At 36.0% G+C, this 15,438-nt stretch overlaps 1 protein-coding gene across 1 annotated transcript; it reads left to right on the top strand.

Annotated features, from left to right (window-relative positions):
- The first annotated feature begins 2,321 nt into the window (after positions 1 to 2,321).
- On the top strand, positions 2,322 to 3,659 carry LOC575013 (D(2) dopamine receptor-like). The gene has a single exon (XM_030977333.1). The coding sequence runs from the start codon at positions 2,345 to 2,347 to the stop codon at positions 3,587 to 3,589; it is 1,245 nt and encodes a 414-aa protein (XP_030833193.1). The 5' UTR covers positions 2,322 to 2,344; the 3' UTR covers positions 3,590 to 3,659.
- Positions 3,660 to 15,438: the final 11,779 nt, after the last annotated feature.

The following is a 15,438-nucleotide window of genomic DNA, read 5'->3' as shown; positions in this document are numbered from 1 at the left end:
AAGTAGCTACAAGTAGTGCAGTGGGCCTTTAAGAACCACCGCTGGACAAAAACATCTATAAGTACGTGTAAAAGGGGGATGTAAATAATATAAACAGGGGGAATAGAATCTCTTCATCTTATTCATTTTCAGAACTCAACTGAAGACATACCTATTTCAGATTGCTTACAATAATTTTAGTCACCGCTTTTCTATCTTTCCCAGTTTAATCATGAACAGACGTCTGTTGGTAGTTGTTCAGTCTCATCAGCGCCTTTGATTAGGCAACTAGATATTGGCGCTTTATAAATTCCTGGGTAGGATTGGATATTCACTTATTTGTTGTGCCATGGGTTACAGAAAAGCGAAGTGCACTTTTTTCCTCCCCCCCCCCTTTTTTTTTTGTTTAGAGGGGGGGGGGCTGGGATGGTTTCATGTCTGAACGAGGTATTAGAAAGCTCAAGCGAGAAGTAAGACGAAGAAGTAGGAGATGTACAAGAAAGTTATAAAATACTAGAACCAGATCAAGGAAAAATCGAAGGAACATCGACATCGAATGAGAAACTGGGGTATTCTAAATAAAGATCGTTCTCATAAAAACAAAAGAAAACTGGATGACATTTAGCAGGTGCACTATATGCGAAGCCTAGCTTGTGGCTTGTTGCTTTATGTAACATAATGAATCGATATTGCGTGCCAACACAGGGGCTGATCAATTCCAATAATGTCTCATGTCAAATATGATGCCAGTGACACCATTCATTCACATAGGACTTGTTAAATGACTATTGATTCAAAATTTGCCAGGAGGATGCACCTTCTGTTCCCATAGTAACGGAAACGATATCAGACATTGGAAAGAGGAGGATCGGATAACTCTCCGGGCTAAGTGAATGATGGCGAGGGGAAAAGAGTGTGCTCTTCAAGAACAACAATAGAATGGGGCCTAACTGAGCTGCAGAGAAACAGCTAGAGCCATAGAAAAGAAAGATGAAAGAGGCTTTCCGAACCCTGCCTACCCGCACGAATCGTTTGGTTTTTGTGGTCATATGATCTTTATTTTATTTGCCCATTTATTATTCATTTGGCAAATAACAGACACCATGATACATGTAAAACATTTCATTCATATACAAAATGGGGGAAATGATTGAAAACACTGGCTGTGCTAGCTTTGTTGCCTGGGAATGGAAACAGCTAACTTAATAACCATGACCCGCGGGTAGTTCCTCCCTTACGGAGCGGTAGCGCAAGCAGGGAACCGATCTGATCTGATCTGACAATAATTTGTTTTAATTTTATCATCACATGAAAATACTATATCACAGCGACATGATATTAAGAACATTGAGGCTTGAGCACGATCCTATAGACTTTTAAGAAATCAGCCTAAGGGTTAAGGCAAGTTCAATAGCCTTGTCGGTCGCCTTTTTGAACTGTGCAAAAACGACGATGACATATTACTTAAGTTTTTTTTTTATAAAAGCAGAAAAAACAGAGAAACAAATTAGTGAAAGGTTGAGCATTATCCGATTAAAAAGAGGAAAGTTATGAGTCTTTGAAGCTGTCATCAGTGAAACACAAATTAGTAATACTGTGACGTATCTCGCGAGCTACTTTCCACTTTGCTGCGTACAGAAAATTTCATAAACTTTTATTTCTTAGTTATTGATGACGGGGTAGATTTGTTGCATATGAACATATTTGCAATAATGATATTTAGAGTGAATATATGATTTTAAATTGTATTAAGGGGAAATATAAATGTAATAAGTTTTTTAGTTTAAAAAAAATACTTTCTTATTTTAAATCGGGTTTCTCTCAAACTTTCACTGACCTGTTTTCTCTGAAAACGAACTTAATATCAAGTTGGAGTTGGACCTCCCCTTTTAATCCGAGCAGGATTTCTATAGGGTATTGAATATTGCTTCTGACTTCCTGTAAAAGCCTTTACCATTGTGTTATTGCAATCGTTATCATCGTCCTTTTCATTGTCGACGCCTTTATTGATCACCATCATCGTCACCATCGTCGTCACCATCATGATGTACTGCCCAAACCATAGGCAGAATTTATGATGACAAATACTAAATACTAAATATTATGCTATTTAGGCCAACTGTGCTGTAGGCAAACTGTACTGTTGTCATCAAACTGCCACGTCACCATTTATATGACAGTTGTCAGATGTATAAGAACATAACCTTATGTTTAATCATTCACATTACCGTCATGTTATATTTTAGTGGCAGTGGTTTTGTTTTGATGATCTGTTGGTGGTTTAGCAATTTATTATTCTATTCTTTTCTTTTCTTTTCTGTCCAGGTACGTAGCGATTGTGAAACCCCTTCACTACCAGCAATGTATGACGGCCCCACGAGCTACAGTCTATCTCGTATGCACATGGGTTCTCTCTATCATATGCGCTTGTCTACCTATGTCCAGCGTGGCGTCGTATGCCTATATCGAGGACATCGGAGCCTGTACGGTCGACTGGGAACGATCGACCTTAGGCTACACCATCGCAGCTCATCTCGTCAGCTTCTGTCTACCACTCGCAATGATCTTGTTCTGCTATGCGAAGATCTACATTGTTGCGCGGAAAGTCAAACGACAGATCAGACCACTTCCCGCCCATTTCGCTGAGCATCCGAGTCGCTGGGTGAATGAAAAAAGTGGATGTGAGAGACGATCAGAAGGAGCATCCAAAGCAACGGTGAATGAGCGCACTCCTAAAGAAAAAATGAAGTCTCTTCCTGAACACATGACAAGCGTAGATACGAGACTAAGTTCCAAAATCGAAGAACTTATCAAAAGTCCCAAATCGGAAGGGCACTTTAATATACGGGCTTTGAGAAGGGAGAATAGGAAACGTTCAATGTCATTACAAGAGGTAGGTAACGATCACTTATTTAGTCGTCATGGACTCTCTTCCGAAGACACAGATGACAGAAGAGTCAACTTCTCTATTCAAAGGGGTCTTTCAACAGTGCCAAATCTGTTTCAAGTTGACCCTAATGTGCCTGTGACTAAAGCAGATAGTAACACAAAAACTGCAAATATAAGAGCCCATAAGATTTTAACTCTGAATGGAAAACAAAACAGAAATAAACGCTTAATGAACAGACATAAATCGTCAACCAGTGGTGAATCAGGCGAATGGAAGCCATTAGCGTCAAGGTACGTGTCTAGGAAAGCTGTAAGATTGAAGAAAATCCAATCGTTACGTGATACGAAGGCTGCTACAACTCTGCTCATACTGTTAGGTGTGTTCCTAGTCTGTTGGATGCCCTACGTAGTGGTGACCTTCTTACTCAATGCTCATATGGTAGTTCGTCCCATCGTTCATTCCGCCCTCTTCATGATTGCCTTAACCAACAGCGTCTTAAACGTCTTTGTCTACGGTGTCCTCAACACCAAGTTCAGAGTGGGCTTCAGGAAGCTCTGGAAGCCATGTTGCCTTTGGTTGAACGGTAGATGTAAGAGCAAGTCGGAGGCTTCTGCCATCAGACTCCGTAGCGTCAGTCAATCCCTGAGGAACAATGGTCCGATGACAGACAGAGCAGATGGTATAGAACGAAGAGAATACTTTTCGGAACATGTTCGATGACAAACATTTCCTTCATAACTCCCCAAAATGTGATATCTATGTATTCATTTTGACAGTTTCATAGTCATTCTCAAGTATTGTTTTAATAAATTACTTACCACTTTTCTTAAGAATAATCAATGCGAGATCATTATGTAGGAGTTGTTGTAGTAAGCTCTGACATGATATATTTGAAAAATGCAAGCAATCCATTTGTACTTTACTTATAGGAAATTCTATTTCATGATGACTTGCATCGAAGTATATGTTTCATGCCTGCTAAGTTATCAAAAGAATCATATGAAGGTTAATATAAGACATTCTTTTGAATGCGTGATCCACTTTTACGCACATAACAATGTTGTGATATTTGACGTTGTACATTTCTTTTCAACGACGACCAGTAAGGAATTTTCTGTTATCAATAAAATCACAGGTAACAAATATATTCCATAAAGGTTATTCAGCTTGTTAATGGTAGACGGCTCCTTTTAAGTATTATTTTCAGAGAGTGGACATTGACAGAGACCCATTTTCCCAGGCACTTCATTTCAAGCGAATCCAATTTACAACCCTGCTTATATTTACTGTTCACTAGCCCGAAGACCAAGTAATCATAAAGACAATCAGGAGAAAATAAGAACACATGAAACAGAATCTCGACTTAATGCAGAATCTCTAAATTACCTGGTTTTCCCAGTCTTCACCCTGCGATAAAACTAGAAGCGTCAACATATTTTACAGCGATGACATTAAGCTCTCAAGGAACGCAGAGATATGAGTAAGCGTGATACGAATTCTTCATAATAGTGACATCTCCATTTTGCCCTGGTTAACGGCGTTCAAGTACGGTCAAACGAATATGAAGGCGAACATACCGGATTATCTCTGTTTGCATTCAGCGTGTGATTTCCATAATCTAGATGAGCGCGCTATGAAAGTATAATGAGTATTTGATGCAGGAACATATCTCAATTGCTACTTGCTCATTCAATGCCTTTGGCGTATGCAAAGCTACAACACTTCATTCCCCATCTACAATGTACATGAATAAATTCTACAAATGTCACGATATAGGTATATTCTTGGAAATGAAATTGCACAATTTGTCTGAAACATCGACATAGCAAATGCACCATGCGCTTATTATGTCACCATTACGATTTGCAGCCTATCGATTTTTTTGCTCCAATACGGAATCATTTAAAGGTACTATGTCCCTTTTGCAGCCAACCTCAAATGCTGTAGAACTTTGCAGGAATTATGAATATGTCATGTATGTCCTATCTGTGAAATTTAAACGTTAGCAGTGTCCTCATATTCAAATTATGCAAGGAAACCCGTTTACTTGCTAGACTTCACTGTCAGACACTATTGAGTGACTGACTGGCTTTTTTTCTTCTTTGGTAATAACATACATGAAAAGAGTTGTAAAAGGTACATGGGCATTTTCTACATCAATAACCCACTTCTTGTGATGGCCAAGATTAAACTGATTGAAAAAAAAAATCTTTGCGCAGCATAAAACGTATGACCATTCGGTACAATTGTCTGAAAGTCAAGACTATTACCTTTGGGCTCTATAGCCCTAAAGTCGATTTGACAACTAATAGTCGTTATTTTCCCACTTGAAGACATTTTCAAGCCCCACCTTTTTTAGGGAAGTTCTAAATTAGTGTTATCTTTCAAATGCAGTTGGAATTTAACTTTTTCATTTTTTTGGCCTGCAAATGGGACATAGTACCTTTAATATTACCTTATAACGTGCATTCATGACAATACTGGGCAGGGGAAAAGATTTCTTGTCATGACCAGGGGGGGGGGGTCTATGGGATGTCATCCTGACCCAAGCAGTCTCTCCTCCTTTGATAAGAAGTTCTAAGGGATGAAGAGAAAGAGAGAGAGAGAGAGTTGAAGTCCTAAAAAAATTGCGCTTCAAATTGATTATGAAGTGCCTCGAAAAAGTAAAAATCTTCGCGTGGCCGGTTTTACCATACTTATTTTCCCCAATAGACTGTAGTGTTATAAAAACTGTTAGGAAAACTTGATAATCAGACAGGCGATCGGCATGTAAAAGTCATGGGGTTCCTGACTGACCTTAAGGTTCATAATTATCATTGCAGCATGAGCTAAATCCAAGATTTTGTTTCAGAATCTGAGACAAAGATACCCAATCCCTTTAACAGTGATTTCTTTATTTGCTTTACTTTAATACCACGCCCCTGTTTCGGGACCTATATCAGAGATAATCGACATTCTGTAATTCCATATCTGATTCAACTTGATTTTCTTTTTAGGTTGTGCCATGACATTTCCACAAACCGATCCGTTATCTACCGTTTCTGAAATCTAAGCCGCGCTCCCTTTTTCTTTAAATCTCATTCTCCTAGTATTACCTTATGGTGATTCTGGAGTATGTTGAATAAAGAGGTTCAATAATAATATTAGTAGTAGATTCTTAGAACATTATACTTTAAAAATCGATATGCGCTTACAACGGTATGGTAGAATCTTAAGTGATAATTACAATCGCAAATATGACAGAGATGTTTTTTGAGATATAGTATACTGCAGATAAGTGTGAAAATGGACAATATACAAAAGAATAAACAAAAATTGACAAATGATAACATTACATTTAATCATAGGTCCAAACAAATTTGAATAATTATAGAGTATATGACGACAACAGAGTAATAGGCTACAGAAATAGCAACATATATAAAAGAACGAAAAACATTATATATATTATTATAATCATTATTATATTTTCAACCGATGTGCCGCAAGACGCGAGAGAAACTTTATATAAAAAAGATATTTTGGAAATAAATTTCGTGAAAATCAAATACATCATAAACGCTGAAATGTGTATGATCGTAATTTAATGTAGAAATGGGATTTTAAAGATAGCAAGTTGTCTTTTTCCCTCTCTCGCTTCGTTCGCTCGCAACATTTAGAAACTGTATGATTTTAGGCAGCGAAGTGTCTGAATATCTTCATGTTCGGGTATCGAGGTGACCAAATATATGAATTAATTGTATTCGTGCCTCGAGGCGGCATCTTATGTGATGAGTTTGGGATTGGGGTGACGCGAAACTTTTAAATTCTTCAAAGGATGCCGTCACTATAGAAGAAAAAAGGTTTAAAAACGCTGCTTTACACTTTTACAAACACATAAAGTTGAATAAAGCCTTACGGATATTATTACTGTACAAGGATACGTGTGACCTATACCATTAGGTCCGTGTTCGTAATTACAGCTTACCGACGTTTCCACCTTATAATTCCTTTTTCTATCATAGATACGGAATGAAGATAAAGGATCCCTTAAAATGTCCTCTCCTTAGGGTAAACTGCTATTACGGTGTCGATGTGATTTCGGTCGAGTCGATCGTTTTCAAAGATTTTGTTAGATCCACCGCAGTGACACAATTATTATTCTTTGTTACCACTCTACGTTCATCAACGTCTTTATTATTTTTATTATTATTATTATTATTATTATTATTATTATCATTATTATTATTATTATTATTATTATTATTATTTATATCCTGCGCTTTTCCCAGAGCGGCCCAAAGCGCTTACAACAAGAAGAATCCTAAAAAGAATGAAAATGAAAACTTACAGGAGGATAATGACTGTTTGAAGCGAAATTTTGAGCTGAGAAAAGGACTAATGATAATTATATCTTATGCTGTTTTTTCTTTCTTACTTTTACGAAGGTACTTTAATATAAATATGAACTGAAATAGAGATATGACTATGATAACACACATTTTATGTTGAACACAATTATGCAATGACTGGTGAGTATGAAGTATAAAAACTAAATTGTATTAGTTTGGAGGAAAGATAAAGAATACCTGTATTAAATATAAAGAGTACCCCCTTTGACATGTTTGTAGTTATTATGATACAAAATAATGTAACATTTTCAGGGTAGTCACATTACGTTCATGCTAAACCATTTCAAGCATTGTAGACGTATTTTAACTTTGTTGAACATGATTCTTGACAATATACCTAATTCATTCTTGCAGCTACCCCTACAGGGGCCTATTCCCTGACTTCTACCCCCCCCCCCCCCCCAACCATGGACACAATCCCAGACAAACATTATTGATCTTTTACCCGTAGAACCGCTATAGAAATGTAATTATATTATTATAATTATTATCGGTCAGAATTCATATAGAACAAACCCCAATGCAAGACAACTACCCCTCGGAACCCCACAACCTTATAGAACAACTCTCCGGACAGCAACTATGTCGATAATAACCCCCGGACTATCAACCAGGCAACCAAACTACTCCATTATTTAATCATATAGCATTGGCAGTTGATACTTGTAGTTTGTGGTATTTTTTTTTTAGAACTGGGATAGATGTCCAAGGGGAAGTTGTCTTGGGGTTTGTTCTATATATGAGTTCTGTCCGAGATGATTGTCCTTGGGGTACTGCCTGAGATGATTGTCCAGGAAGTAGTCGTATTCATCAGAATTCTTTTTTAATCACTCTATCTTATTTACTTATTTATCTATTTATTTTGAGGTATAGTTTAATACTGCTAATGCGTTTTAAAGCCCCATGGGTATGAGAACGTGGAGTAAAGTTTGTCGAAACCATCGAAATTCTTTCAGCTTGCTTGAAATAAATTCATGTCATCATTATTTTCAAAATAAATAATTAACAATTCTGAAGAAAAAGCCCCTGAGCCATTTGTGATATTTGAATCAAAGCTGTAATCAGCTTTGCCGTTTCGAGACATGTTTCGGTGTCATCGTGAACAATGTTGAATGCTATAAAGAAAGTATTGTGTTTTAGAAAGTATCACAAACGTTCAATGAAGCGACACCAGAGTAAGACGCCATGCCATCCCCAGTAGGCCTACTAAGCATCGTATAATCGTGTGCTTATGGTCTTATTTTCATTTACAGCATCCAAGTCGACTTGCTCGCCAGAATCTTATTATGTATTACATTCATGAATATTTTATTGTTCATGTTCAATGCTTGCTTGCATTGTACTAATTTCACCGCTTTTCCCCATAAAAGAGCCTGTCTGAAAAATCCCGCTGCATAAATTATATATATATATATATATATATATATATAAAGTAGAGTATTGATGCGATACTGTTCCGGATATGTAAATATTGCTATATAGAATTGATGTAACTTTATATAGAGAATATTTATTACTCAAATACATAATTGAAAATGTGTCGTGTTTTTTTAAAATAAGAAACAGGAAAGAAAACTGAAATATACAAAAAGACTTGAATTGTCTACGTCTACAAAACAGGTAGAGGAAAAAGAGAATGAGAGGATGAAAAATAGAGGGTAATAGAGAGAAAGTAAGAGAGAAAGAAAAAAGAGAGAAGAAAGAGAGAGAGAGGGTGGAGAGAGAAAGAGGGAGGGCGGAGGGAGAGAGAGAGAGAGAGAGAGAGCGAGAGAAGGGTTGGAGAGAGAGGGTGGGGAGAGAGAAAAACAGAGGAAGAAAGAGAGAAAAAAAGAGAGAAGAGAGAGAGAGAGAGAGAGAAAGAGAAGAAAAAAGAGAGGAGAGAGAGAGAGAGAGAGAGGGGAGAGAGAAAGAGAGAGAGAGAGAGAGGGAGAGAGAGAGAAAGATGAAGGGGTAGAAGCACAGACAAACCGACATTCAGTTGCAGAGAGGTAGTCAGGTACGGGAGGAAAATGACAACAGCAGCAAAGGATACAGCGAGATATCAAGGCGTATGGTACTAGAATCACCACTAGATGGCGTCTTGAAGGTAAGAGGAGGTCTACCATTGGGTTCTTTCTAGTACTCTCGAACGAAAAAACGTTCCACCCTTATTATTTCATCATTTGATTTGCAAATGGCCCAATGGCCACGTATTCAAAGAAACAATTCCGTTATTATTAGCAACACAATCATCACCATCATTATCACCATCATCATCACAAGCAACACCAGTAATATCATCATCCCAGTCCGCATTATCATCATCATTATTAGGCGTACCATAATAATCATAAATCAACATCATCATCATCATCATCGTGACCACCACCGTCATCAGCACAAATCAATACCATCACCATCATTACCATTATAATTACGACCACTGTCATCATGACTCATCATTAGGGACTTTTAGATTTGTCCTTAGTGCCTTAAAAGGACGTCACACGTAGCAGTCCACTATGTCGACGTGCAAATCTAAAAGTCCCTAATATCACCAAGTGTCAACATCACAATTATCATCATTGTACAAACATACCTTTATTTACACCATCTCGCAATAACTCAATCATAATCACCAAGAATTCACACATTCATCTTCATCAGTCTCACAATGTAGTTAATTGGATATCGTGCTATAACTTCTTTCACAATAAGTTGCTATTAAACGTATATAACTCTCACATTCAGATACAATAAGGATCGCATCTAGTTTAGGACCAGCATTTATTTTCAGAGTGGGTGAATAGACCGGATCACTTACATATTCAATTTGTATGCATACTTTTTAAACAAAGTTTGTCCTTGACAAGAGAAGCCTTGCCCTACATTTTCCTGACATAGCAACAAGTAATATCTGCAGAATAGATTCTGAGTATTGTAGTTCATTCATACTAGGTACCCAGGAAAGAAACATCCATACATTTGAATAGTACATTTACGTTAGTAACCGGTCTTTTCTCAATGATTGTCCTTCATGCAATGAGCCTTCCATCATGATCATAATCTAAATGTCATTACTTCCTAACAAAGAAATCACAAAGGAAATGAATAAAAAGATTCTGTTCTTGAATGTTTATTATCATGCAAGCATATATATTGAGCATTACATACTTGAAAGAAAAACGAGCAGCTTTACAATCATAAGACAAAAAATTTGGTTAGCATACAGTGATCCTCTTCATAACTACTGGCTTTTATTACAGAAAATAATAATTTGAGAGGATGTTAATTACTGACTTTGATTAAGAGTACAACTAACTACTATCAATATCTCTGCAATCAACATAAAATCCACCCTCAATTCATGATTATGCTGATACAAATTTTAACCTTGTTTCTTTTTAAAAAATTATTCAGCCTTCCCCCAATAGTTTTATCTGTAACAGTCACATCAATGCTAAATATACCATCATGACAATATAAGTTTCCATTTACAGTTGTATTATTCAATTATATAGCAAACATAATATTACGCTTAACCGATAATAATAACGAAATAATAGAAAAGGCAAAATACAACTTCCATGATTGATATTCATAAGAATTTTTTTCTAACACGTTTTCTACCAGAATTCAGACTGTTAGTGCAAAATGTGTTCTTATTAATTCCATCTGCTACATCATCCTATGTACTAAATTCCCATGTGTTAAAAAATGTGTTTCCCTTATGACTGATTTCATATTGGTAAAGTTTACCAATAACAATTTCAATCATTTGTTAACAGAGTATCGGCTGATGTACATCCTAAAGCCAAGATCAATTAATGTAAATATTACTTTGAAAACTAATTGAATAGTCCTTGCAATGGAACCAATTTCTGCCAGTGTTCCGATGCAATGATGCATACAGATTCAACATAATGCCTGGCCTTCAGGACACACATCTAGTCTAGGTTGAATCATTCAGAGAAATATGCTAGATCATAGAAAGCATTTTTTGTTTTGTTTAATTGAAATACATTTGATTGGTGCCACAGACTACATACATTGTCAACTACAGATCTAAATGCAACTACTAGAGAATGATTGTTGAATAACTAGCACTACTATCTACTTGTGTACATCAGACATCAATGTTTCATAAATATAACATCTAAAACATAATTCTGCGTATATCATACTAATGCTCTAATGCTCTATAACTACCTACATGTGTTTTATACTATTATTCTTATCTTCACTAATGCAGTGACTTTTTTTAACGATTTAAAATTAATGCACTAAACATATTTCTAGTACTACTAATTCTAACAACGCGAGAGACTGGCACAGAATTACACAAATAACTATTAACATGGTTAATTGATTTTTATGACCTAGAATTCATACTGTATATGCTAATCGGTTACTATTCATCCATAGGCAAAGACATATAATTATTCAGCTTTGTTCATTTTTATATATATGTATATGCAATCAAACAGAACAATGCACTCTGTTGTAATTAACTCTTAGAAATTCCAGACTAATTGATTAGTTATGCTGACAGTAACCAAGTATATTCTACATAGACTTTGATTGTTCAGATATTAGTTAGGCACATGCTACAAGATTTACAGAAACAATATCAGATACGATCAAGAAAATCATCATCGTTGAATGAAACGGAAGCACATGTATAAGAGTATTTAATAGTACAAGTTTATATTGGTGTTTTAAAACTAAACATTGAAAGTTCGCTGTCTTGCATACTCTTCCTAAACTATGCTGTAAGGCCATGTACCAAACCAAAAAACAAAATGATCTCCAAGTATCAGATTTAAATCATTCGCCGTCAAGACTACAATCTTTACAAATTCTGTTCAAATATAACAAATCGAGACCTGTAAATGAAAAATCACTGACAACATACAAGAACATAGGAATGATTTTGCACTTACAGACATTAGTAATCAAACTGTTTGAAAATGCCCTTTTGATTCTCAAAACCTTCATTGTGGCAACCAAAGTTGAAAAATGAGTGCATTTCCCATTCTCCTATTTTTGTTCAAATTCTCATCAGCGCCTTCAGGTCACCGAATGTTTCCTTACAAATGTGAAACTGTTGACATTCGTTCTTAATCAGGGTGAGAAAGATGGCTGAAGAACGCTTCAAGCGGTACATCCAATAGCAGCAATATACATCTATGTGTTCAGTTCACACAATGCATTAAATCAATGACAGTGTATAATTATGTTAAGAAATTATTTCTATCCCCCAGTGAACTGATTTCTAACAGAAACCACAGAATGACATTTGTGATGACAAAGAAATAAATTATACATTTTAACAGGTGATGTATTGTCACTTTCAGTATCCAATCTGAAGATGGATCTACTATTTTTAAATGCAAGAATTGTATCATTCCATTAAGCAATCTACAAGTTGATAGTACATATCATGGTTAAACCAATCAGTTACTTGTTTAGTGTCGAAACATTCATGGTTTATATCCCTCTTTGCATCATTACTTTTCATGTACTTTACATGAAAACAAGTACAATATGTTACATGTATCTGGTAAACAGAATATGAAAAGAAATAAATGAGAATTATGCCATAAATAACATTAAAAAGATCAGACGAGAGATTATCAGAGTGGATAGAAATAAAAGGATGAAGAGAACGTTGATACAAAAGAGAGAAAGAAAAAGTGAGAGAGAGAAAGAGGGAGAGAAAGAAAAAAGTGAGAGAAAGAGAGAAAGAGGGAGAGAGAGAGAAAGAGAGTAAGAGAAAGAGGGATAGAGATAGTGAGAGAGGGATAGAGAGAGAGAGAGAGAGAGGGGGGGAGAGGCAGGGAAGGAGGAAGAGAGAGAGGTAGAGGTAGAGAGAGAGAGAGAGAGAGAGAGAAGGTAAATATTACAATAAATATAACTTGTGTATGCATACCAGTATGTCACATTACCGAGGATGTATCAACGGTTATCAACGGTTGAGTAGAGGTGTTAAAGCAATCAAGCCAACAGTAGAATTTGACGAATGTAACACTCTCAGTAATTATCATTACACCTGATCAACAATGTACAGTGATCACTGAACAGAGGATCTCAAACTATCGACCTGTCGCAGCAACACCTTCCATCTTAAGGTTAAAGCTCACCTTGAATGCGAGTAATAATACATTGCATTTTGAAAGAAACAGCTTAAAGTTATTCTGAATTCTTTATCACCCAGGAGGATATTTTAGATTTTAGATCAGAAAATATGAGCAAAGTATACAAAATGTGCTGGAAATCCCATTCTCTAAAATCATAACTCACATAGCATATATGAGGCAAAGTAGTTATCTATGCGGTCAGGACAACAATATGTATTTACTTGCACATGCACATGGTTTAAGTTCAATCAGACCAATTATAGAACAGACACATTTTTTTAACAGGTTATAGTAGGTTGTTCAATTGGCTTGATTTCATGTCACATATGTCATCACCAAATTCTTGCAACCTGGATGGAAACAAAATAGTCACGTTTTGCACATTTTTTGTTCTTCGGCTAGACAATATCTAATTCATAGTTTGAACATATGTCCTTGGTATTCACAAAAATCCTCATGAAAAAGAAACACTTGTGCAAGCTGCTGAAATATTTTGCTTTATCAGGCAAGGGCTTGGCAAATATCATGATTCTCAATATTTCAGGATAACATAATCTAAGACAATAGAAATGCACTCCAACCTTAGATTCCATAATTATTTTCTTTTTTTAACGGAATATACCATTTTACCTCTACATAGATGCATATCATCAAGATAACTTATTGATTAAAGCTAGTGTAGATCATGGGTGGGCTGAGAATACATTATGGAATTGTATCATTCTAGTAAAGTCACTGCATATGTACATTTCACATATGATAATTGTCACTTGTAGACAGCTCATGATGCATAATTGCTTGTCTAGATAATGGAAATAGATTGTGCAATTTTAACATACAACAATAGCAGATTGTCCACGGTATATAATTAATGAGCTTGCTACAGCTTACACAATGATACAAGTATACTGCATGGTTATCTTTAACACAATGGTATAACAATAGCCTTTGACAAACGGCCAATATGATCAATTCCCATAGCATGCAATTCATGTCAGGGTACTGTCATGAAACTTACACAGCATCCATTAGTTGGGGGGACTTTGAGAGGAGAAAGGTATCTAATTAGTATTCGCTACATGATTGGCACGATGATAAACTAATAATGACACTGAATGGATGATATTAATCGAAGGAGACAGGTGGTAATGAATAAATCAAACTCATTACACCATCTGCAGCATGTAGGAAATAACAGATTGCGTAATATATCCCGTAATAAGCATTCTTGTATAGATGCTGAACATGCAGGCTTTGACAATTAAGTAGCAGAATAGAAATAGAAGTAGAATGCCCCTTAATCCAATGCCCCAAACCTGATCAATGATCAGTGTTGATAATTGTATATAATTATGTCAAAGAATAGCTATGATTGTCTGTTGGTATTACACCTATTTTGACCTTTTGCACAAGATATATCATATTAAAAAAAGGGTTGAGAGCAAAAACATAGACATCAAACATTTAAAATGACATATGAAAATTGGCCAGTACAAAGGGAAAAGCTGCAGTTTTATGGCGATAATCATAAGTCTTTATCCAATGAAACGTTAGCTTGCAAATTACCTTGGGATTTCATACAACGAACTAGATGGAATTTTGACTGCGCGCAGTCGAAAATGATGCCTCCGCCATAGAGCAATTTAAACAAGTTTGGAGTTTAAATCTCCAGTGGTTCTTGAGATATCATGATAACAATCTCAATGTATGGAATTTCATAAGTTGACCTCTGTGACCCTTGACCTTTGACCTACGTGCTCCAAAATCTAATCAGATTGTCTTCCTATGGTGATACACACTATCCTTAAGTTTGAAGTTTAAATCTCCAGTGGTTCTTGAGATATTATGATAACAATCTCAATGTATGGAATTTCATAAGTTGACCTCTGTGACCCTTGACCTTTGACCTACGTGCTCCAAAATCTAATCAGATCGTCTTCCTATGGTGATACATACTATCCTTAAGTTTGAAGTTTTTACATCTCCAGTGGTTCTTGAGATATCATGATAACAATCTCAATGTATGGAATTTCATAAGTTGACCTCTATGACCCTTGAC

The sequence above is a fragment of the Strongylocentrotus purpuratus genome, unplaced genomic scaffold, assembly GCF_000002235.5.
Source record: "Strongylocentrotus purpuratus isolate Spur 01 unplaced genomic scaffold, Spur_5.0 spur5_scaffold_9, whole genome shotgun sequence".
In the NCBI taxonomy this organism is placed as follows: domain Eukaryota; kingdom Metazoa; phylum Echinodermata; class Echinoidea; order Camarodonta; family Strongylocentrotidae; genus Strongylocentrotus; species Strongylocentrotus purpuratus.
This window is presented reverse-complemented; position numbering and strand designations above follow the sequence as displayed.